Genomic DNA, 22282 nt, shown 5'->3' on the forward strand with positions numbered 1-22282 from the left:
CACCAAAACTGGGGGACGTTGAATTTTTCACCGGCATGAGGAGCTGCACTGGAGTAACTACAGAAAGCAGAGCTACTGCGGGGCACGGGGATCTTCAGCAGGCTGCAGCATCCCCGGAAGCAAAATGGTTTCTGTCTGAAAACCTAAAAAAAAAAAAAAAAAAAAAAAAAAAAAAAAAAGCTGAAAAAAAGCAGCTGCCCAGTGACTTACAGCATAATGGAAACTGCTCCCCACCCTTGGTAGTCACGGGCTCTGGGGTGCCCGCTGTGAGGCAGGTCCCACCACAGCTCGGTTTTGCATTTTATGGCCAAGGAGCCACACGTGGGGGTCCCACTGGGTCCATGTCAGGGTGGGCTCGGTCTGGAGCTCTCCTCGGCCACACAACCCCTTTAGCTAAAATGTTTGTGGTGTCGATTGTGGTGTCACCTTATCCCTGAAATTCGCCTGGGAGGGGCTGCTCATTGCTTCTGAGCCTGCTGACAACACCTCGGTAAGGCCTTTCCCTCTGCAGTGGGGGGTAAATGCCTTTTGGGGTTCAGGCTAAATGTGGGAAGGGGGTGAAGGCCTCGTCCTTCGGGTCTGGTTCAAGCCCAGCCTGGGTGAAACGGAGCCTCACCGGCAGCATGCTGCCCTGGCCCTTGGCAAAAGGGCAAAGCCAAGCAGAGCCTCATCATCCCGAGTACCTGGAGCACGGGAGCAGCCAAATATCCCCTTGCAGCCCCCCTGGAGCACAGCTGGGTGAAAACCAGGGGTCTCCGGGCTGCAGGGCCCAGCCTGACCTCTGGCATCGCAGCAGGCTGCGTAGATGGCTTTTAAAAAGATCCCTCGAGCCTGGTGGCAGTGGGATATCTCACGTCTCCTGCTCTGCCTCTGCCCCTTGGCCAGGCTCGATTTGTCCCGCTGTGGCCGTATCCGGAGGGGACATCTGGAGGTGCAGGATAGGTGCCGGCAGTGTGGGCGGTGAGGGGGGCACTGGGGTGCTGGGGGGTGCTGAGTGAAGGGGTGTTGGGGTTCTGAGTGCTAGGTGGTGGTGGTGCAGGGTGCTGGTGGTGCTGGGTGTTGGTGGTGCAGGGTGCTGGGTGCTGATGTTGGTGTTGCTGGGTGCTGGGATGTTGGTGGTGCGGGGTGCTGGTGGTGCTGGGTGCAGGGTGCGGAGGGTGGTGTGTAGGGTGCTGGGTGCTGGTGGTGCTGGGGTGTTGGTGGTGTTGGGCTGGTGGTTCTGGGGTGTCGGGGGTGCTGGGGGCTTGTGGTGCAGGGTGTTGCTGCTGGTGGTACTGGGTGCTGTGGTGCTGGGTGCTGGGGTGCTGATGGTGCTGAGTGCTGGGATGTTGGTGGTACAGGGTGAAGGGTGCTGGGCTGTTGCTGGTGCTGGGTGCTGGTGATGCAGGGTGCTGGTTGCTGGGGTGCTGGTGGTGCTGGGTGTTGCTGATGCAGGGTGCCGGTGGTGCAGGATGCAGGGTGCTGGGATGCTGATGGTGTTGGGTGCTGGGTGCTGGTGGTGCTGGGTGCTGGGATGTTGATGGTGCAGGGTTCTGGGCTATCTCTGGTGCTGGGTGCTGGTGGTTCTGGGGTGCTGGTGGTGCAGGGTGCTGAGTGCTGATGGTGCTGGGTGGTGCAGGATGCAGGGTGCTGGCTGCCGCTGATGCAGGGTGCTGGATGCGGGTGCTGCTGGCTCCCGGTGGTGCAGGACACCGGGTGCTGAGTCCCGGTAATAAAAGGTGCTGGGTGCTGGGTGCTGAGTCCCGGTAATGCAAGGTGCAGGATGAATATTGCCGGTGCAGGATGCGACCCCCGGACCCCCCTCACCCCCCTCACCCCTCTGCAGCCCCTCCCCGCCCCTCCCCGCCCTTTGTCCTCCGCTCCGCCAGGGGGCGCCGTTGCCGGCGCTGCGCGGTGCGGGCCCCACCCGGCGGGCTGCGGGCGGCGGCGGGGCGCGGGGACAATACCGGGGCGGCGCGGCCGGGCCCGGCACGGCGCGGAGCGGACCCGTTCGGCCCCGATCGGTCCCGTTCGGCCCGGATCGGTTCAGCCCGGCCCGGATCGGTTCAGCCCGGTTCAACCCGGTTCAGCCCAGCCCGGTTTATCCCGGTTGGTCCCGGTTGGTCCCGGTAGGGCCCGGCAGCATGCTGGCCCTCTTCAACAAGCTCCTGGACTGGTTCCGGGCCCTGTTCTGGAAGGAGGAGATGGAGCTCACCCTGGTGGGGCTGCAGTACTCGGGCAAGACCACCTTCGTCAACGTCATCGCGGTGAGCACCGGGACCCCCCCCCGTACCCCCCCCCGGTACCCTCCCCGTACCCCCCCCTTATCCCGGGACAGCCCCGGGCCGGCTCCGAGCCGTGCCCCGGGGCCACCGGGACCGGGAAGGGGCGGCCCCGAGGAGCCCGGGCCCGGCTGGGCCCTGCCAGCGCTGGGTGCCCCCGGGACCGCCCGGGGCTCCTCTCCCGGTCCCGGTCCCGGTTCTGGTCCTGGTCCCGGTCCCGGTGCCAGTCCCGGTCCCGGTCCCTTCCCATCCCCAGCCCGTGCTTTGTCACGGGTGCCCCCAGCCAGCCCCAGGCCTCGCCGCCACCACGGCCTCGTCCTGCAGGGTGCCGCTCCGCAGCCTCCCCCCTTAGCACCAAACCCGGCCTTTTTTCCTTTTTTTTCCCCATTATTTCCGTTATTATTATTATTATTTTTTAATATCTTCCCGCTGCGACACCGAGGAGCCCCAGCCGGGCCGTGCCACCTGGCTGGAGCTGCCCTGGTGCGTCCCCACGCTGGGGACATCTCCGCGCCCCATGGCACCGAGCCCCACAGCCGGGGGGCTCTGCGCCCCCCCCCCAGGGCCAGCTTTGTTCTCGGGGGGTCCCCACGAAGCCCCCTCACCCCCAAATTTTTGGGGCCCCACTGCGTTATCGCCACCCTCCCCAAAATCGCCCTCTCCAAGCGCGCCTGCCCTGCCCGCGGCGCACCCCGAAGGGACGGTGCCAACGCCGTTTTTTGGGCTCTCAGGAGGCGTTTTGGGGTCTCGGGGGGCTCGCTGGGGGAGGCAGACCCGGCACACGTCTCCGGGGCTGTCCCAGTTCCCGGCCCTGACCCTTTTTCTTTGTGGGTTGTCCCTCGGCTCCACAGCAGGGTTCTGCAGAGGATTTGGGAGCTTGGTCGCGCTGCAGCTGTGCGCCGGGGGAGGGTTTCTGTCGGTGCTGGGCACGGCCGGGATGGAAAATGTCCTTCCTGAGGAGCCTGGAGGCCCAGGGGCGATGCCCACGAGCGCAGCGATGCACTTCGAGCCCCAGGGGCCTGGGTGTCCTGGTCCCTGCCCTGTCCCTGCTGGTTGCTTCTTTTTTGGGAGCGCTCAGGGCTCGGGTCCTGGGCTCCTTCTCCAAGCAAACCCGCACCAGCCTCGGGTGGCGGGGGGCTGTGTGGCCCTGGGATGCTGACCCTAAGAACCAGTCCTTTAGGGGGCCGCCTCGTCCCCGCCGTGGTTTGTTCTGTGGTCTGATGGGGTGGGATGAGCTCCAGCGCCTGGGCTTGGTTTCATTTTTGGGGACGTTTGGGGAGCTGGGAGCTCCGCGAGGGGTTGCGGCACCCTCGTGCTCGGTTTGGCTCCGATCACCAAGCGAGGTGCTCAGCCCCTGCCACACGTCTACCCCTGTGGGAAGTTATCTGGAAAGTTCAGATTTTGTGGCAGACGCAGACTTAAAAAAAAAAATAAGCGGTGACCTTTGAGGTAACGCCCCGGCAGCGTGGACTCGGTGGAGGCAGCTGGAAAAAAAAAAAAAAAACAACCCCAAAAACTCCCAGCCCGACAGGATCCACGTGAGAAGCGCCTGAACCATCCCGCCTGCCCTGAAGGTGGTGGAGCAGAAGTGCTCGGAGGGGAAGTAGCCGTGATTCAGGCTTCTGGGTGAAAAAATTGAACCAAACTGAGCTCTGGAAAAGCGTCAGATTTCGGCACAGAGAAGTGCCCGGGGTCTGGGTGAGGTTCCCCGGGCTGCGGAGCCGTCCTGGCCTCGGGGCCGGAGCTGCCCCGGGAGGAGGAGGCTTTGTGTCCTCACCGTGCAGGGCTCGTGGCCGCTGTTCTTCACCCAAAAACTGAATCCAGGTTGCTGGAAGTCTGGGGACAGCCACATCGGGTGGAGCACGGGGACTTTTCCTGGGTGGCCTGGGTGCTGTTTCCTTCCCAGGCTCCTTTTTTCTTTCCCTGGCTGTAGGGAGGTGAAGCTCCAGGGGCTGAAAGGCTGTAAAATGCCTCCGCTCTTGGCTTTCACCTCGGCTTTAACCAGGAGCTTTCAGCTGCCCCTTCCCCGGGGGAGTGTGGGGCACAAAGGAGGGTCAAGAATTTTGGGATCCCCTCGGTGCCGCAGTCAGGAGCCTTTCGCTGTGGGATGTGCTCAGAAAAAAAGACAGCTCCGTGTGATCCAGCGTTGCGCACGCACCGAGGAACCTCTCTGCTGTGCTTTCCCCCCCGGGCAGCTCAGCTCCCACCTCCCCCAGCGGCACGGGGAGAGGATGGGAAAGGTGAAAATCGAGGAGAAACGGGGCGAGATGAAAGCAATGCCCCGGGTGGAGGAGAAGCCGAGCGAGAGGAGGACCCCGCTCGGTGCTCGGCGCCGGCAGGCAGCTGTTCAGCCATTTCCAGGAGCTCGTCGCGCGTGGTGCTTTGTGGGGAAGACAAACGCCATCGCTCTGAACGTGCCCCCCCCCTGCTTTCCCTCCCCTTTTTCCCCGCCGGGCACGGCGCGGCACAGCCCCGCTGGGAGCAGCAGGGAAGGAAGCGGTGCCCGCATTTGGGGTGCCACCAACGTTATTCCCGTCCTAAACCCTCGGCGCGGCACCGGGCCGGCTGCTGGGAAGGAAATTAACTCTCTCCCAGCCAGAAGCAGGCTGCAGGAGCTCGGGGCTGTGACCACCTCTCTGGTGGTGCTGCGCCCTGCGTCCCTTCCCTGCTGCTCCTCCTGCACCCGAGCTCCTCACCCAGGAGGAGGTGGGGTTGGGGGGCGAATTTCTCCGCGTTCCCGGAGGAGAAGGAGCCTTGCTGCTGCGAGCTCGTGCAGCGTGAGCCGAGGAAAACGGGCAGCAGGACGCCAGCGAAATGGCACAGAGCAGGGCTTCAACAGCTTTAATCTACCCGGAGAGGGTCGGGGGGCAGGCAGCAGCAGGACCGGGCACCCTGCGCTCCCCTTTCTGCTGGGCACCGGCTCCGTTCCGCCCAGCAGGAACCCACAGCGGCTTGCCCCGAGGAGCAGAGCGTGGCAGGGCCGTGAGCCAGCCTCAATGCTGCAGGATCCAGCCCACGGGTGGGCGTGGGTGCCCTGGGGTGCGCATCCACCCCGTGCCCACCCCAACCCGCACAGCTGAAGCCCCCTGGGCAGCGAGGGCAGTGAGGATGCTGAGGGGGGAGCAGCCCAGGTGAGGTCCTCGAGTTACCCCTCGGCACAACCCGAGGTCTGGATGCGGCTCCTTAAGGTGTGCTGCAATTCTTCTTTTATTTATTTGTTTATTTTTGAAATTTAAGAGCTCAGACTTGAAAGGAAGCCCCAGCAGAAGGTGAACATCTGCGGGGTGTGAAGTTAGGAGCAGCCTGGGCTGCAGCTCTGCCCTCCAAACCCCACGGAGCTGGATCCAGGTGGAAGAGCTGAGCACCACCAGCAGTGGGGAGCCTGCTGGGGGCTTTATTTCCCTGCCTGGTCAGGAGCAGCCCACTGGGGTTCCCCTGCCCTGGTGGTGTAAATCCCCCTGCTCCAGCCTTACCGGAGGATTTTTGCCACGTCCCCGTCTCCCCCCTCAGCTTTCACAGCCTGCGCCCGCCGCCGGGTTCCCCATTTGCCATGTTCTGGTTTTATTTTTTTTTTCCCCTTTCAATGCAAAAAATAAACGCAGCCCTCAGTTCCTCTAAACGTGGTGAATGTGTCAGCACCGGCCTAGCTCTGGGCTTCGTCGCTCCGGCTTTTTAATTATCGCCATTACGCGCGTTTGCTCCACTAATTGACTCGGCTGCTCGGGAGCAGCAGCTTCCAGCAGGCAGAACGGTTTCTGCGGGCGCTGCTTCAATATTTACCCTGGTCTCCACCTCACTGCCTCGGAGAAAGTCAGGGGGGTTGTTAAAAATTCAGTTTTTCCTCTGGGGGCAGGCGACGCGCCCCAGAATTTCAAGGAAATGGAAGGCACGAGCCCGGGGAGGCTTTGCAGCCCGGCCCTGCTCCTCTCCTGCTGTGCTGTGGGGATTTATCCTTCGGGATCGATGGGCTTGGGGCCGTGTTTCCAGTCTCTCAGAGGACCCTCGGAGCCCACGGTGGCTCCAGCAGGCTCCCGGCACCTCCTGGTCCCTCCGGCAGCCTCCTGCCTGGGGGTTTGGAGCCCAGCTGCTGGTGCTGGGCCCCCGGGGCACAAAGTCCTTCCCCCAGGAGCACAGCGAGTGATACCTCAGGACACGAAGCAGGGACAGGGCACGGCCAGGTGGGTGCTGAGCAGCAGACTTTACTCACACCAGACCCTTTTTATTCCCTTACCCTACTGCTGCCACCTTTGTTCCCGTACGCAGCCTCTCCACTCTCCCCTGGGTGACTTTTTACCCCAGAGCTCAATAACCACCCCTGTCCTGCTTATCTAGGGGATCCCCTGCAGCTTCCCTTTGACGATGGAGGGGCACGGAGCAACCTCAGAAAGCCCCAGGGCTTGGAGGGGGGCTGCTGGGTGTCCCTGTCCTGCGGCTGTGCCAGGTCCATGCCGTGGTTCGGGCTGGTTTCAGGGGGTTTTGGGGCTGTGGTGTGGTGCCGAAGAAGCAAAAGCAGCCCAAGGGTTTTCTCTTCCATCCGAGCAGCCTCGTTTTCCTGAAAGAACCGGAGCTTCTGTTTTACCACCTTCTTTATCTTAAGTATCATAAAAAAAAAAAAAAGAAGGAAAGAAAAAAATCCACACAGCTGCATTGCAGGGAGGAGGATGAGTCTGTCCTGGAGAGCACCGGCGTGCCTGGGGCTGAGCCTGGGCTCTGCTGGCATCTCCTGGGCTCCCTGGCCAGCCTGGTGGCCACCCACGGATGTGTCCCCAGGGCATTTTTTGCTCCCCAGGTCCCTGGGGAGGGTACCACAGCCCCTCGGCCAGCCCAAGCTGTTTGGCTTTTGTGAAGTGGTGGCGTGGGAGCTGAGAAACGGCTCAGAAATCTGCCTGAGCTGGCCTGGCCTCGCCGCCCGGGGGGGATTTCCTTTGGCTCTGTGCCTCAGGATGCTCAGCTGGGCTTTTGGGGGGGCCAAAAATCTGCTACTGTGCTACTCCTGAGCTGGCATGGTCGAATTTGGGGCCGGTAGGAAGGGTCGGAGAGGGCTGCTGTACTGCAGGGTTGCACCAGCTTGTGGAGAGACCTGGTCCCCGTGGTGTAGCCCCAAAATTGACCTTTTCTGGCAGGATTTGTGTGCCCGCTGAGGGAATCCCTCCTGGTGCTGCTTCCTGTCCTCATGAGTGGTTGATGCATCTGGGGGGGGGTCAGCACGGGTGCTGTGACCCCAAACCTGGGGACAAGATGCACCCAGTGGCCTTATCACAGCCCTGCAGGTGCCAGGGGGGCACCCACGGGTGCCAGGACAGCGCGGGGACCTGCACCGTGCCGTGTCACCTTCCCAGCCCGGCCTTTGTGGGGAAGGTTGGAGTCGGCCCCATCCCTGTGGGACCCTGCAGCTCCCAGGAGCTCCCTCGCGATCCTATTTTCCAGTCCAAGCCCGGCGACACCCCAAAACCTGCCTGCTGAAGCCACATTTTGGGTCGAATTCGGGTACACGAGCGCCATCCCCGCTGTCAGCCCGTGCTGGAGGAATTCCTGTCCTCTCCCCCGGCTCCTAACCCAGCTGCTGGTCCCCGGGGTGGTTTGGGAGCGCTCGCAGCGACCTCCTGGCTGCTGCTATTTGCTGCCAGAAGGCAGGAAGGAAAGGAGAAGCAGAAGCAGCGCGTGCTGCGGGGTGCTGGAGGGGGGCAGGAGCGTCCCGAGGACTTGCTGACAACGTGGGTCTGGGCATGCAGGTCGCCCCCCAGGCACTACACTGTGCTTAGCAGAAAATGGCACGGATTTCCCTTTCTGAGGGCTGTGGGAATTAAATAAATCCCCACCAGGAGCCCTAGGGGAATGGATTTAGAGCCAGCGAAGGGTGGCCGGGGGGAGCTGTGCTGTCCCTGGTGCCTCCTGCAGGATTTGCACGTCCCTGGTGGGGCCGGGTGGCCTCCCACAGGGCTGAGCATGTTGTCTGCTCCCCTTTGAGCTGAAGGTCTCAGGGTTTCATCCTGATTTTATGAGGATTTTGTGAGCGGGACCTCAGTGTATGCCCGAAAAAAACCTTGGAGGGCTCCAAGGGCCAGAGCTGGTGCGGGGCAGCCAGCGGCAGCGTGTCCCTGTGCCACCTCCATCCCCTCTGCTCTGGTTTTGTTCCCTTTAGGAGGGACCTGGCGGAGGGTTTGGGGACATCAGGAGCCAGGCTGTCACCTGTGGTCCCGCTGAGCTGCTCGGGGCAGGCTGGGGGGGTTTCTGAGCCTCCTGACACGATCTGCTTTGCCTTGCAGTCCGGCCAGTTCAATGAGGACATGATCCCGACCGTGGGCTTCAACATGAGGAAGATCACCAAGGGCAACGTCACCATCAAGGTGGGGCACAGGAAAGAAACTCGGAGGCGCAATTTTGGGATGGGAGAGGGGCAAAGGCAGGTTTATGGACTCTGCTGGGGGCTGAAGGGGGCTGCAATTCGGGGGATTTGCCCCTTGGGGTGTGCAGATACCCTCCGGAGGAGACGCAGGAGGAGGTGGCTGCAGGAGGAGGTGGCTGTGGGCAGGGTGTCTGCTGCTGCAGCTCAGTCTGAAGCTTGGTGGGCATCTCTGCAGCACTTCTGAGAGCAAAGCCGAGTGCTCTGAGCTGCCAAATGCACCCTCTGGGCTCCCGGGGCGGTGGGCACGGGGAAGAGACCCCAAGCTTCGGCCAGGGGTGCTCTCCACGCGACCGGAGGCTCGTTGCACCCGGTTTGAGTCGCTCTCCACCTCCCCGTGGGGATTTCTTCTGTCTTTATCAAACCTGGAGCCTCCCGCTTGGGTCTGGAAGGGCTGGGGCTGTTTTGGGGCATGTTGGCAGGGCAGCGGGTGATGCCACCTCTTTCTTCTCCCCGTCACAGCTCTGGGACATCGGCGGCCAGCCCCGCTTTCGCAGCATGTGGGAGCGGTACTGCCGTGGAGTCAGTGCCATCGTGTGAGTATCCGCGAGCCTGCGCGCCAAAGCAGAGCTCGGCCAGCTGGGGGGGGACCGTCCCTTTGTCCCCATCACCCTGCCCAAGGCACAGGCAGCAAAAGGACCTCGAGTTCCTGCAGCATCACAGCCAGGGGGACCCTTCCCTTGTGCTCGGCATCCCTCAGCCCAGCTCGGTTCCCTGCCTTTCCCCTTTCCCCTTGTCCTCAGGGGGTTGCTGAGCAAAGGTCCCTGCGTGGCGTGGCCCTTTCCAAGAGGGTAACGGGCAGCAGCACGGCCCCAGCTCAGTGTTTGTGTGCTGCTGGGTGAACTTTGTGCCCAGAGGAGCCCACAACACTCGCTGCTGCCTGTCAGCAGCCTCCCAGTGTCTCTGCGTGTCCCCTGCTGGCAAATTCTGCAGCAAGATCTGTCCCAGAGGCTGGGGTGGGGATGAGTCTGGCAAGACACGCATAGGAAGCTGGCTGCGTGCTCCTAAGGATAAATATTTCCCTGGGAGATGAGGTTGGCGGTGTTTAAACCCAGGTAGAAAATCAGATTTTGGTGTTCTTCACCAACTGACCGTGCCCTGGGATTTGGGGAGGGCAGCTTTCCTGCACGGCCCCTCTGAACTGCAGGGCTGGTGAGCGGGGAGGGATGGGGGTGTCCTAAAAACGAGCTCTGCACGTGGCAGAGCCCTCAGCTCGCTCCTGGGTTGCAGCCCGGGGGCGTTTTTGCAGCTCTTGCGTGGTGCTTGGGCTGGGTTCTTGGCATGCGAGGGTGCTGTGGGGTCCTGTCCTGCACGGGAAACCCACACAGGACCGATGGGGCCATGAAACAAGCACATCCACGTGCAGGCTGGCACTGCCCAGCTCCCTGCTGAGCCTCCTGCTGGGGGGCTTCCCAGTGGGACTGGGAGCCTCCTGTGCCGAGCACCCCCTGGGGGACCCCAGCAGCTCCTGCTCTTGCTGGTGGTCACCAGGCTGGGACATTTCCTTGCCACTTTTTTTTTTTTTTTTTGTCAATGGTGAGCTAAGAATGACAAAGCCCTGGGCTTTCCATTCCTTTCCATTCCTCAGGCTTTGTCACGTCCCTTTTCTCCTGCCTTCAGCCCCCCCAGTTTGCCATTCCCCATCCTCTCAGCACAGCAGCGCGTGTCGTACGCCTTACAAAGCAGCTGAAGCCTCTTTTCCTATTTTTAATGAACCCTGCAAGGCCTGAGGATCTTGGTGGTGTTTCTCACTTCTCTCTCAGCTTCTTGATCTGTAAAATAAAGCCTGCGTCCGTCAGTTCCTCTCCTTTCTTTTGGCTTCACTTCCATGCTTTGCAGGATGGGTGTAAACCCCTAAGAGCTCGATTCCTTCGCTGAATCTCCCCTCGTTTACCCAGAGCAAGCCCTGCTGGCTGCTGCCTTCCCCAGCCCCTTCTCTGGGCACCCCGGCTCATTTTGGCACGGGGAGCAGGCACCGCTACGTCGGTGGGTGTTTGTGCTCAGCGTGTCCTTCCCGTGCAGGTACATGGTGGATGCCGCCGACCAGGAGAAGATCGAGGCCTCCAAAAATGAGCTTCACAACCTGCTGGACAAGCCGCAGCTCCAGGGCATCCCGGTGAGCTGCTGCCTGGGCAGGGCGCCCTGCGGGGGGGGATCCATGCATCCTAGCCCAGGGCCGGGCTGCAGATCTCGTTCACAGCTCGGAGGGAGGTTTAGAAAAGGCCAAAATAAACCCCTTCTGGCTGAGGTTGTCCTCCTGCAGGAATCCACACCTGGTTTAGGGGGGGCTCCTCGCCCAGGAGTGCAGCTGAGGGCTGGGACGTTTGGGGTGGGCGCTGGGTACGCCAAGCGTGCCGGGGTGGGACACCAAGAGAGCATCCCGAGCGGGCATCCCTTGGGAGGAGCTGATCCAGGACCTCACAGAGCATCCCAGGGGTTGGCTGCCAGCTGATTTAAGCTTCTGACATAATGCTGCATTTGCAGCACTTCTGGGTGCTTTTATTTTTTTTTTTCTTTGAGAACAAATCTACTCCAAGTGTAAGGTAAGCTTGGGGGTGCAGCGCTGCTCGCAGAAACCCGAATTCCCCTGGGGAATTGAAGGGCCATGAGGAAGGAGGTCCGAGGCTGGTGCAAACAGCTCTGCCTTTACTGGGCGGGTCCTGATAACGGTGGTTTTAGCCCGTCCACTTCCACTGGTGGTTTTTGCTCTGAGGTAAATGCTCCTGGCAGGGTCCTGCGTGGCACTGGGGAATCGGGTGCCCTCCAGGGAGGGGCCAGCCTCTGACTGGGAATGGAAAGTACCCAGGAGATGCTCCACGTGAGCTCATTTAGGCTGTTAATTGAAGGGCTCTGCCTTCCCGTTGCCTGCTGAGGGGGTTTTCTCTACCCAGGTGCCCCCCGGAGAAGCGCCCAGGGCTGGTCCTGGGTGCCGGCAGCAAATCCTTTACCTGCCGACCAGGATCTTGACGTGTCCCCTCTCCCCCTCTGCAGGTCCTAGTCCTGGGGAACAAGCGAGACCTCCCCGGTGCCTTGGATGAGAAGGAGCTCATCGAGAAGATGTGAGTGTGCTGGTGGCTGCTCTGTCCCCAGCAGGGACACGTCTTGTCCCCAGACCCCAGCTGCGGGAGCGGGGCCGGGCGCCTGGGCTCCCTGTGCCACAGGGGGGCGCGGGGGCCTGGCCACGTTCAGGGCTTGGTGCTCGGGCTCGGTGATGGTGTGGGGTCCCGCAGGGTCCTGCCCCTTCCCTGCTGCCCTCCCGCTCCAGCCCCGAGGCCTCTCGCCACCCCAGGGACCCCGCAGCGTGGCTCTGGGCACCTCTGCACCACCCCTGTCCTGTGGGCACCCCGCGCAGTCCCAAGTCCTTGCTGCTCCATCTCCCAGCGGTGTTTTGGGATGCTCTGAGGGAAGCTGTGTGGTTTCTTGGCCAGGCTGTCCCTGGGGCCAGGTTCCCCCTGCCCCTCACGTAGCCCCTGCAGGGCGCTGAGCACAAAGCCGCCCAGCAGCCACCAGGAGCCATGCGCCAGCGTCCTCACCTACCCTGCCCGGAGCCCCCCAGGGGTTTGGGGTGACGTTGCCCTGGCCGGGGTGCCCCTTCTCAGAGCCTGGCTCCAAGGGAAGCCCTTAAAAGGCTCCCCGGGGACTCTGGGGAGGCTCCCATGGGTGCAGCCCTCCTGAACTCGCCCTCTCCCCCAGGAACCTCTCCGCCATCCAGGACCGAGAGATCTGCTGCTACTCCATCTCCTGCAAAGAAAAGGACAACATCGGTGAGTGCCGGCACCTCGGGGTGCCACGGGGGGGAGCAGGGGTGCTGCAGCGCACCCAGGCCGTGCCCCACGTCCAGGACAGGGGGAGGGAGAGGCTGTAACCACTCCTTCCCTTCGCAGACATCACCCTACAGTGGCTTATCCAGCACTCGAAGTCCAGGAGAAGCTGAGATCCCGCAGGCTGCAGCTCGGGTCGGGAAGATGCCATTGTACAAGCCCATGTCCCCCCCTCTCCCCCCTTCCTTCTCCTGCTCTGTCCCTCCAGCTCTCTCTCTAGATGGGTATTTTTAGGGGACCCCAAACTCCGCTCGCCTTGAGGCGGAGCCCTTGTTTTTATTGTAAAGAACATGTCCGACTCTGCCCTCCTCTCCTCTCTCTGTCTCTTCCTCCCGTTTTGGCACTGTTCTGTTGTTGTCTGTGTATACAGTATATATATATATGTATATATATTTTAATTTTTTAATTTAAGAGCTAGCGCTGTTACTAAACTGGGCCCCGGGAGCTGTAGGAAGGCTGCGGGCCCCCCCCACACACCCCGAGGCCGGCTGAGGGTCAGCAGCGGGAGGAGGATGAGGGTGGTGGCAGGAGGAAGGTGAGGGGGGTGGCAGAAAGCAGCCCCCAGGAAGGAGCCGGGCAGGTCCCCAGAGGCTTCCTCCCCCCCAACCCCCCCAGGGGTGCAGCATCCTGGGGGTGTGGGGAGCCCGCCTGCCCTGCCCCCCCCAAAAAACTCCACCTCCCACGGGCAAGGTTTTTTTTGGGGGGGCAATGCCATCTCCCCAAAGGCTCCTTGCCCCCTTGTGAGGCTGGGGTCAGGCCAGGGACCCCCCACGACCCCGTTGCCTCCCCCTGCCCCGGTCTCTCCTCGCTGCCCTCGGCACCTCACCCCCCCATCCCCGTGTCCCCCCCCCAGCTCGGGGCCTGATCCTGCCCCCGCCGGGGGCTGGTGCTGACACCAGGGGGAGCCCAGCAGCCCCCCAGCGGGGAGCAGGGGCTGGCCCCCGTCCCCTTTCTGCCCCAGCTGTCCCCGGAGCCACCTCGTCCCCATGTCCCAGGGAGGCTGGGGCGGCCCCACACGCTCCAAAGGGCTTTTTTTTGGGGGGTCGGGGGGCTCAGGGGCTGCTGGCCTTGGCCAAGGACATCATGGGGGGACACACACGGAGTCACTTTGCCCTGGGATGATGACTCCTTCCCCAGTGTCACCTGCAGTGAGGGGGTGTCCTGGGATGTGCCCCCCTCCTGCACCAGCCCCGGCTGTTCCCCAGCCTGGGGGGGGCCTGGGGTTGGCAGGGTCAGGGGGGAAGAAGAGATCTGGGGGGGGGGTACAGGGAGGGTTTTTGTGCCCACTGCTGAGTTGTGGGGTCTCTGTGCAGCCTTGGGGCCGGGCCAGCTTGCTCTGGGCCAGTTTGGGGGGGTGGGATATTGTTGGATGGGGGGGGACAAGGGGGGATGCTGGCAGCAGCAGGGGGGGCGCGTGGTGGGGTGGCACAGCGGGGAGGCACCGGCCTGTCCCCAGCCCCAGGCTGGGGGGGACAGGGTGGGGGTGGCCTGGGGTGGGGGCTCCCACAGCCCCCGCGCAGCTCCAGGGGGGGCGGCGAGGCCGGGGGGGGGTCCTCTTCTGTTCTCGTTTTTGCAGAATTGCACAAAGAGAGGTTTCCTTTTTTTTTTTTTTTAATTTAATGAATTGTAAAGTGTCGTCGTTCCTCCCCCCGCCCCCTTATTATTATTATTATTACTTTTTTTTTTTTTTTAAGAGATATTTTGGCTCAGACTTGACCTCTGTCGGGAAATGATTCTTGTAACTGTACAATTTTTTTGCCTCCTAATGATAATAAATTAACAATTTTGCGTTGCTGGGGGTGGTTGCAGTCCTTGCTTGCTCTCCGCCGCTGCCACCCCTCCGCCCTGGGGGCCGTGCCCGTGCAGCACCCGGTGCTGGAACCCGGCTGATGGCCCCCACTGCTTCATTTTCTTCTCCTGGACGTGCAGAGGGACTCAGAAACCTCCGGCTGTGACCATCGCTGCTGCCAGACCCTCACCCACACCCGCCCCGGGATGGTGACGCTGGTTTTGGTGCGGGATCTTGTGGGATGGTGATGCTGGTTTTGGTGCGGGGTTGCTGGGGGGCTCCTGCCCCATCTCCCTGCCCCTTTTACCTGTGCCAGCTCCTCCCCAGGACTTTTGGCCGGTGCTGCTGGGGGGCACCCCTGCCCTGCACCCCTCGGGGCCGTCCCATTGCACCCAGGGCTGCGCTTGGTGCTCCTGAGCCCCCCGCCCGGGGTACCTGGACGCAGGGTCCGAAGCGGGGCTGGGGTCCAGCCTGGCACTGGGGCCGTGCATCACCCGCAGCCCCCCCCCACTTTGCTCCTTCCCTGCCCCCAGCCTGGCTCCCTCCTCCCCACGCACCCAGCAGCAACAAGCCGCCCATTGTTCGCCCTTGGCCAGGGCTCAGGACGGAGCGGCACGGAGCGAGCGCATGAGAGCGGCCACCTCTCCCTGCCTCCCGCCGCCCCCGCGGGGCTGGACCCCAACCCAGACCCTGTTTGCCCCCCCCAGCCAGCCTGCCATCCACCCGCACCCCATTTTTTATGCCTGCACCCCGAGCTGGGACCCTCCTCTTCTCCCCATCTCTTCTCCCCCAAACCCACCGCGGCCCCACAGCACCGCCAACACCGGCCCCGGGGAGTGTGTGTGTGTGTGTGGAAGGGGGGGGGTGGGCTTTGGCGGTGGAAAAGAAAAACCCGATTTTATGCTTTGGGAAGAAAACTGGGCCTTTTGTCTCCTTGGTAACGGGGCTGAGAAAGCCAAGCTCGGTGGGTGCCGGCGGCGCACAAAGCCCGCAGTGAGCCCCCCGCATTCACCCGGCCGTAGCAACCCGTCTCCCTCGCCCCGGCATCCCGCGGGCTGGGGCGGGTGCCAGCCGCACACAAGGAGCTTTCACAGCCCCCGGTACGGGGATGGGGGGGGGCTCCCAGCACGGCCAGCCTGCCCCCGACCCGCTCCCACCTCCGGGGTGCTCCCAGCGGCCCCAAAAAGGGAGCGGGAACCCGGGGCGAGGGGGCGGCTGTGGGGTTTGGGGGTGCCGGTGGTGTGAAATCGGCGTTTGGGGAGCGCTTTGTGCTCCCCCCCCCCCTCCTCATGGGGATGTGTGGGGTTGGGGGGGGTGAAAGCTCAGCGCTGGGCTTTACTGGGACCAGTTCAAAGCTCTGAGACCAGTGCTTATAGGGCTCAGTAACACCCCAGAGGGACTGGGATGGGGGAGCTGGGCGCCTTGCCCCTGTCTCCTTTAGGTGCTGCCTGCCCCAATGGGGCCGCTTTCCTGCCCCCTGTGTGTGTCCCCCGTGTCCCCCCCGAGCTGCCCGTGCCCACCCAGAGCCCCCCAGCCCGGGGGATGAGCAGGGTGCCACGCAGACCCCCCCCAGGCGCTGCTGGACGTGCAGGCACGATGTGCTCTAGCTTACTGGTTTATTGAGCTTACAGGGCGCTGCTGGGACCCGCTGGGACCTGGTGGCTGGGACCTTCCCCTACAGTGGAATTGGGGGGGATGGGGCAGGACGAGGGCAGGGTGCGTTTGCTAAAAGTCCTCTGCGAACCCTCCTTGGCGTCGGAGGGGACCTTTCCTTCGCAGCTCCATCACCGGAGCAGCACCCCCTGAGCCCGGCCGGGCAGCGGGGACTGGAGGGTGGGGGACGGGGGGTGCTGCTGTCCTCCCGACGTAGCCACGAGGCCAGGACCCCCCTCCCCAGCCCAACACGGGGTCGGAAGCCCCCCCCTTTTCCCCGGCACAGCCCCTGAGCTGCTGCTTCTTGCTTTGCTCTGCGTCCAGACACTAAAACGACGACGTTTGGTCTCGTTTGGGGGGAGAGGAGGTGGCGAAACGAAATCTCTACAGCCCCCCGGGCGGCGCTTAGCACGGCGTGCCCAGGGCCAGCAGGGGCGGAGGGGACTCCCGGGGCTTGTCGAAGAAGATGGAGGAGGACATCTCCGTTTTCAGCTTGCTGTCGGCGCTGCCCTCGCTGGAGCCGGCGTCGGGGCCGCAGCCCTCGCAGCAGCAGCAGCAGCAGTCCATGAAGGCCTGGCCCAGGGGCCTGCAGAGGCAGAGGAGCAGGACGGGCGTCACCGAGCACTTGAAGAAGAGGAAGAACTGGTTGATGAGGCCGAGCAGGTCCAAGGTCTGCTTGGACACGTCGGGGGACATGTAGGCCACCACGATGTTGCAGACGTTCTCCGGGATGGCGCAGAGCCCGTAGACCACGGCCAGCCCGATGATGGTGCAGTTGAGGTGCCTCTCGCACTGCCCGTGCTTCGTCCCTCGGCTCTCGGCCTTCTTCTTCTCACCGCCGCCCACCCGGCGGGTCACCAGCTGGCAGCTGACGGTGAAGAGGATGGGCAGGCAGAAATAGCAGCCGAAATACCACCACATCCGCGCGTTCTGGTAGGTGAGCACCAGCGAGTAGACGGACTCGGGCAGCGCGGCCGAAGGCCTCATGGTGCAGTACTCCGACACCGCCCCCGACACGGGCGACGTGTCCTGCGCCAGCTGCCAGAGGAGGATCTCCGGCACCGACAGCGTCATGGAGCCCACCCAGATGACGGCCAGCTTGGCGATGATGGACTGGCAGCGCTCGATGGGCCGGGCGCTGGCCTGCGGGCTGGTGGCCGCGTGGAACCGGTCGATGCCCAGGGCGCAGAGGCTGAAGGTGGTGACTCCCAGCGACGACACCTGGCAAGGGGAGAGGCAGGAGAAGAGGGTTTCGCTACAGGGACACCTCAGGGTGTTGTTTTTTATCACCTCAGGGGGTTTGGTTTTATCACCTCAGTGGCAACCCCCAAATATCCAAGCCTGCAGCCCTCAAGCCGTCCTCCTTGGTTTTACGGAGGGCACGGCCTGTGGCTGCAACCCAGGTTTGGGGTTGCTTTCCTGTGACTCCTGAGAGGGCACGGGATGAAAATGTCCCTTTTTGACCTGTCTGTCCCTGCTGGAAGGGCACGGGATGAAAATGTCCCTTTTATGTCCCGTTCCTGCCCCGCTCCCCGTCCTGCAGCAGGGAACAGCCTCGGTGGATGGCTGTCCGTCCATCCAGCCAGGCTGGGGATGGCAGGACTGTCCCTCAGGCTCTTCCTCCTTTCTGAATGGGTTTAGGGGAGGAAAAGCAGGGAACGTCACCCCCAGCAGAGCCTTCCCAGGGCCCTCCAACTGCTTCGTCCCTGCCCTGCCTCCTGCTGCCCCGGCAGCCCAAAGGAGCCGGAGCTGCCCTTGTCACAAACCAGCTCGGGGCAATTTCCGCTGCATTGAAAATGGCAGGAAAAACATCCCCGTCTGCCAAGGGGAAGAGGCCTGAGGAGGCAGAGAAAGGGCTGGCAAGGCGCTGAGGGTCACAATCAGCATTCATCGTCCCGGCCCCGGGGCCGCAGCATCGCTCGGCGCCAAGCCCCAGGAGCACGGCGCAGTCACATGCTGGTGCCCCCCGGCCCCGCGGCCGTTCCTGGCCTCACGAAGCCACCCCCCAATAGGTTTGGCAAGAAACAGGGCCGGCACCCCGACCCCAAACCAGGTCAGCCATCCCCGCCCAGCCTTTTGCTGTGGCCCTGGCTCGGCCTCATGAGCGTTGCAGAGCACAGCCGCTCGTGCCCAACACCCAGCGTCTCCGTCCAGCTACGCTCAGCAGCATCTCCCCCGACTCAGCATCATGCCCCCAGCCCAGAATTGCCTCCCTGACCCCAGCCCCACCACCCAGGGCTGCTTCTTGAGTCCCAGCACCTCTGCCCCATACCCAGAGCCACCCCGAGCATCCAGCACGGGCGCTGTGTCCCACCACGGTGCCACTGCCTCTCGTCCACCCTGTGCTGTCCCGCAGCCTCTCCTCTCCCTCCTGGTGCCCCACTGCACAGCTCGGGCTCAGCACAGCACCCTTCCCCTGCGACCCAGCAGATTTGCTCCTAATGGGGCCATCCTGCAGCCTGAGATGTTTGCACCCTTCTGGGACCGTGCCTCCCTGGGGCTGTGCTGTCAGCAGCCCCCATGTCTCAGCAGCCCTCCTGGGGGGACCCCGCTGTCCCCAGGGCACCCTGGTGCTGCTGGGTCACTGCACCCAGAGGTGCCACCACCAGGAGAAACCCCCCCACGGACACGGCCAGGGAGCTCCTGGGGTTCAGGCCACAGCAGACCCTCCTCAAGAAGGGGACGGGTTTGGGGATTGCCCCCTTCCTTCTCCATATTCCTGCCCCTCTCCGAGTCCTCTGTCTGCATGACCGTGACATGGGAAGCCTGAAGTGGAGGAGAGGGATGGGGCTGCCCCGTGTTTCCACCACATTGTCACTGCCAGGGCAGATTTAGGGCCAATTTAGGGCCGTGCCTGGCAGCTGGCACACGGCAGTGGGCACCATCGCCCAGGCCTGCACCCAAAGGACCCAGCAGCAGCACCAGGTGCCACCCTACCCCTGCAGCACCCCCCTGCAGTGGCATCCAGGAACCCTGCGGGTCCCAGCCCCCAGGGGAGAAGCGGGACAGCTCAGGGGGATTTTGGGGAGGGGGTGTGATGGGATGTGTGCCATCGGGTGGGCCTGGTGCTTGGGGACGTGGTTTAGTGGTGGACTTGGCAGGGTCAGGCTGATGGTTCTGCTTTACAATTTAGGGGTCTTTTCTTACCTAAATGGTGCTGGGGTTCTTTGAGCACACATCTTGGGGCCATTTTTTGGCTGTCTGACGGGTGTGGGCATGGAGGGGGGCAGCGGGGATAAGTAAAAATCTCAGGTTCCCGACCCTAATCCTGCCCCAGCACCGCTCCCCAGTGCCCCACCTGCAGCCCCCTGCCCTCGGTTCCCCCCCAGCAGCCCCCACAGCCAGCGCTGGGGGTGTTGGGCTGGGACGGGGACAGACAGATGGACGGATCCCACGGACAGAAGGCTGGACAAAGGAGGTTTTCATGGGCCCTCAGTCCTGGGGGCACCGATGCTGGCTGCAGAGCCCAGGGCAGAGGCAGCAGGAGGGAAAACATGGGGAACGTCCCTCGGCTCCTTGTGGAGCCCCATGCCAGACCCCAAAACGAGGGGGCAGAGAGGAGCCCCCGGAGGGCCCCGCGCAGCCCCTTACCTCCATGAAGGGCACGATGCGGCATGAGATGTCCCCCAGCAGCCTCTTCTTGGTGATCTCGTTGAAGATGACCACGGGCAGGCAGAAGAAGAGGATGAGGAAGTCCCAGAAGGCCAGGCTGGCCAGGATGGAGTTCCAGGCGCTCTTCATGTAGTAGTTGTGCCACACGATGCACATCACGGAGAGGTTCCCGATGATGCCCACGGCGAAGACGATGAGGGACAGGAACATGACGGCGTAGGCGCTGTACGAGCTCTCCGTCACCGGGTACAGCGGGTTCTGGATTTGCAGCCTCCTGTCGGACACCGTGGTGAGGTTGGCTCGGGGCTCGACCCCCTGCCCGTCCGTGGGGACCCCTCGCTGCTGCTCCGCGGGGTCGGTGCTGGAGGGCACCAGGGCCTTGGTGGGGTGCAGGCTGGCGGAGTTGATGGGCCGGGGGAACTCCACGCGCACCCCCGGCACGTATTGCTGCACCGATTTCGAGTCCTCCACCGTGCCCCGGCGCAGCCGCACCTCCGGGGCCATGCGGGGCAGCGTCCTACCCCCAGGCTGCCCGGCCGTGCCTCGCATCGCCGTGGTCCCCAGCAGTGCCAGCAGCAGGAGGACGGGTGAGGGCGGCGAAGGCATGGTCCCCAAGGCACCCGCTGCACGAAGAGGTGGCGGGAGATGCGGCAGCCCCGAGCGCAGCAACCCCGGGGCTGCGGGGAGCGAGGGAGGCGTCCGGAGGAGCACCCGCTCTGTCCAGCTCCGGCCGCTGCTCTGGGCTCTCCGGAGAGCTCTGGGCAGAATAAAAGCTGCTGGGGAGAGGCAGAGCCAGGCCCTCTGCTGGTCACCCACCCGCTCCCGGGGAGGCTGCCAAGCGCTGCGAAACCACGCCAGAGCCTGGGCCGGGCAGCCCGGCACGTCCCCAAGGCACCCCAAATCCCCACGGTGCTCCCCAGAGCAGCCCAGGCTGAGGATGCCGAGGGCTGAGCGCCGGGGAGAGCTCAGAGCTCAGCACTTCCCACCTGCCAGCCCCCCGACACAGGCACTGCGTGTCCCCCGTCCCCTTCCCCGCCACTCGCAGCCTGCACCCAGGACGTCCTCAAGCAGCCGGGCCACTTGGCCAGCTCCTGGGGCAGGAGTGGGATGTGGGTGCAAGGAAGGACAAGCTGCCCTCCGGCACAGCTCCTTGCTGCTCTGGGCTGTCAGATCTGCTGGCCCTGCTCTCCCAAGATTTATTGCTGCTTCCCCTGCTGATTTTCCCCTGGGACAGGGATTTGGACAGGACTGAGGGTCCCCGATCCCCTGTAGTCCCCTCTTCCCTTTCCCATCACCTGTCCTGTCACGGGCCATTTGGCTCTCTCTGATTTACAGGACAACAAATTTTGTAAGTTCAACTTTATTTTATGAGCTCCATTTGGATCTCTCAAATTTACAGGACAACACATTTTGTAAATTAATCTTTATTTTATGAGCTCCAGCAGCGAAAAGAAAAAAAAAAACACCAAGCGGGGGCTCCATCCCCTTCGCACTGCCTAGCCTAGCAGGTGAATTCAGGAATTCATCACTTTAATTCACCAGGTTCCTAACTCACAAGTTCTCTGCTGCAATTTGTGCCTTGTAAACCACGCCTGAGTTAATTTCGAAGCAGTTCCCCAGCCAGCAGTGGGAGCGCTCGCCCTTCCTCCTCCATCCTCGTGGCGCAGGCGTCCCCGCGGCACACGGGGAAGCACAAACCCTCGGCAGCCTGGCTGCAAAAGCTTCCTGGGGAGGCTGCCCTGTGCTATTTCCCCCAGGTGGTGGATGGCGAGGGGCTCCTGTCTCTTCTCTCCCCTTGCACTGTCACCTCCTCCCCGTGACTGCAGGACCCCAGAGGTCCGGCTGGGAACAAGCCCGGTGGCACAGAGGCAGCCCACGGGGATGCAAACCAGGCTGGAGGTAGTGGGGTTACCCCAGATCTGGGGGGCTCAGGTCTGTCCCTTTTCTGCGTGGGGAGGTGTTGGAGCCCAGAGGGTGACGGCAGCTGGCAGGAAGCAGGACATGTGCCGACGAGGTGGGTTTCAGCTGTGGGATGCTCCTGCTGTGCTCAAAATCACATCGTGGGCAGCCGGCCCTTGGTGCTTGGTCACCTCAGCTGGTGGCAGAGACCCCCCCAGCCCCCCAGCCCTCCAGGGGAGGCAGGAGGAGACTCTGCTCCCCCATCATTTGGCACAGTGCAAGCTCTTCCTTCCTCCCCTGTGGGCTCTCCCCACTGCCTGTGATGCTGCCAGGTAGCAGCAGCCCCCAAATTCTGGGCTCACCAGCAGCCTGGGGCTGTGCCTGGCTTCTTGCCTCTCTTACAAGGCTTCTCCCACCCCCAGGTGCTGCTCCTGGTCTCCTGGGAGCACTGTGTTTTGGGAGCATCCTTTGGATCCTGCTGGGCTCTGCAGGGGCAGGCGGTGGAAATGGCTGAGGTCTGTCCTGGGAGCAGGGGGTGCACAGGGTCAGGAACCTCAAGGGGATTTCTGGTCCAGTGCTCCCCTTGAAGTGATTTCTGGTCTGATTCTTCAAGATTCCACCTGCAGAAGGGGAAGAACAGCTCTGCTGGATCTCGGTGATGCCCGAGGGTCATGAAGGATCGGGCTGCAGGTGGCTGTAGCTGGGGGGGGGCCTGGGAAGGATCGGGAGAGCAGCCCCAGGGGTTGTGACTGCTCTCGCCTGAGCCCAGTAAACCATATCTCAAATGAACCAAATGTTCTCATTAGCAGGGAACAAACCCCTACAACGTGTGAGCTGGGCAAGC

General features: G+C 63.0%; 2 protein-coding genes across 2 annotated transcripts; one reads left to right on the top strand and one right to left on the bottom strand.

Moving 5' to 3' along the window:
• Positions 1–1906: 1906 nt before the first annotated feature.
• On the top strand, positions 1907–13511 carry ARL8A (ARF like GTPase 8A). Its single transcript, XM_082778405.1, has 7 exons — positions 1907–2246; positions 8528–8608; positions 9127–9200; positions 10687–10780; positions 11656–11723; positions 12358–12428; positions 12549–13511. Exons 1-7 carry the CDS (start codon positions 2124–2126, stop codon positions 12596–12598), a joined length of 561 nt encoding a protein of 186 aa, XP_082634531.1. The 5' UTR covers positions 1907–2123; the 3' UTR covers positions 12599–13511.
• A 2821-nt stretch (positions 13512–16332) lies between these two features.
• On the bottom strand, positions 16333–20105 carry GPR37L1 (G protein-coupled receptor 37 like 1; the record flags this gene model as incomplete). Its single annotated transcript, XM_082778581.1, has 2 exons — positions 19519–20105; positions 16333–17148 (listed from the first exon to the last, which is right to left on the bottom strand). The coding sequence occupies exons 1-2, from the start codon at positions 20086–20088 to the stop codon at positions 16333–16335; spliced, it is 1386 nt and encodes a 461-aa protein (XP_082634707.1). The 5' UTR covers positions 20089–20105.
• Between the last annotated feature and the right edge of the window lie 2177 nt (positions 20106–22282).

Source organism: Aythya marila (assembly GCF_965140915.1).
Source record: "Aythya marila genome assembly, chromosome: 24".
NCBI classification, from domain to species: Eukaryota; Metazoa; Chordata; class Aves; order Anseriformes; family Anatidae; genus Aythya; species Aythya marila.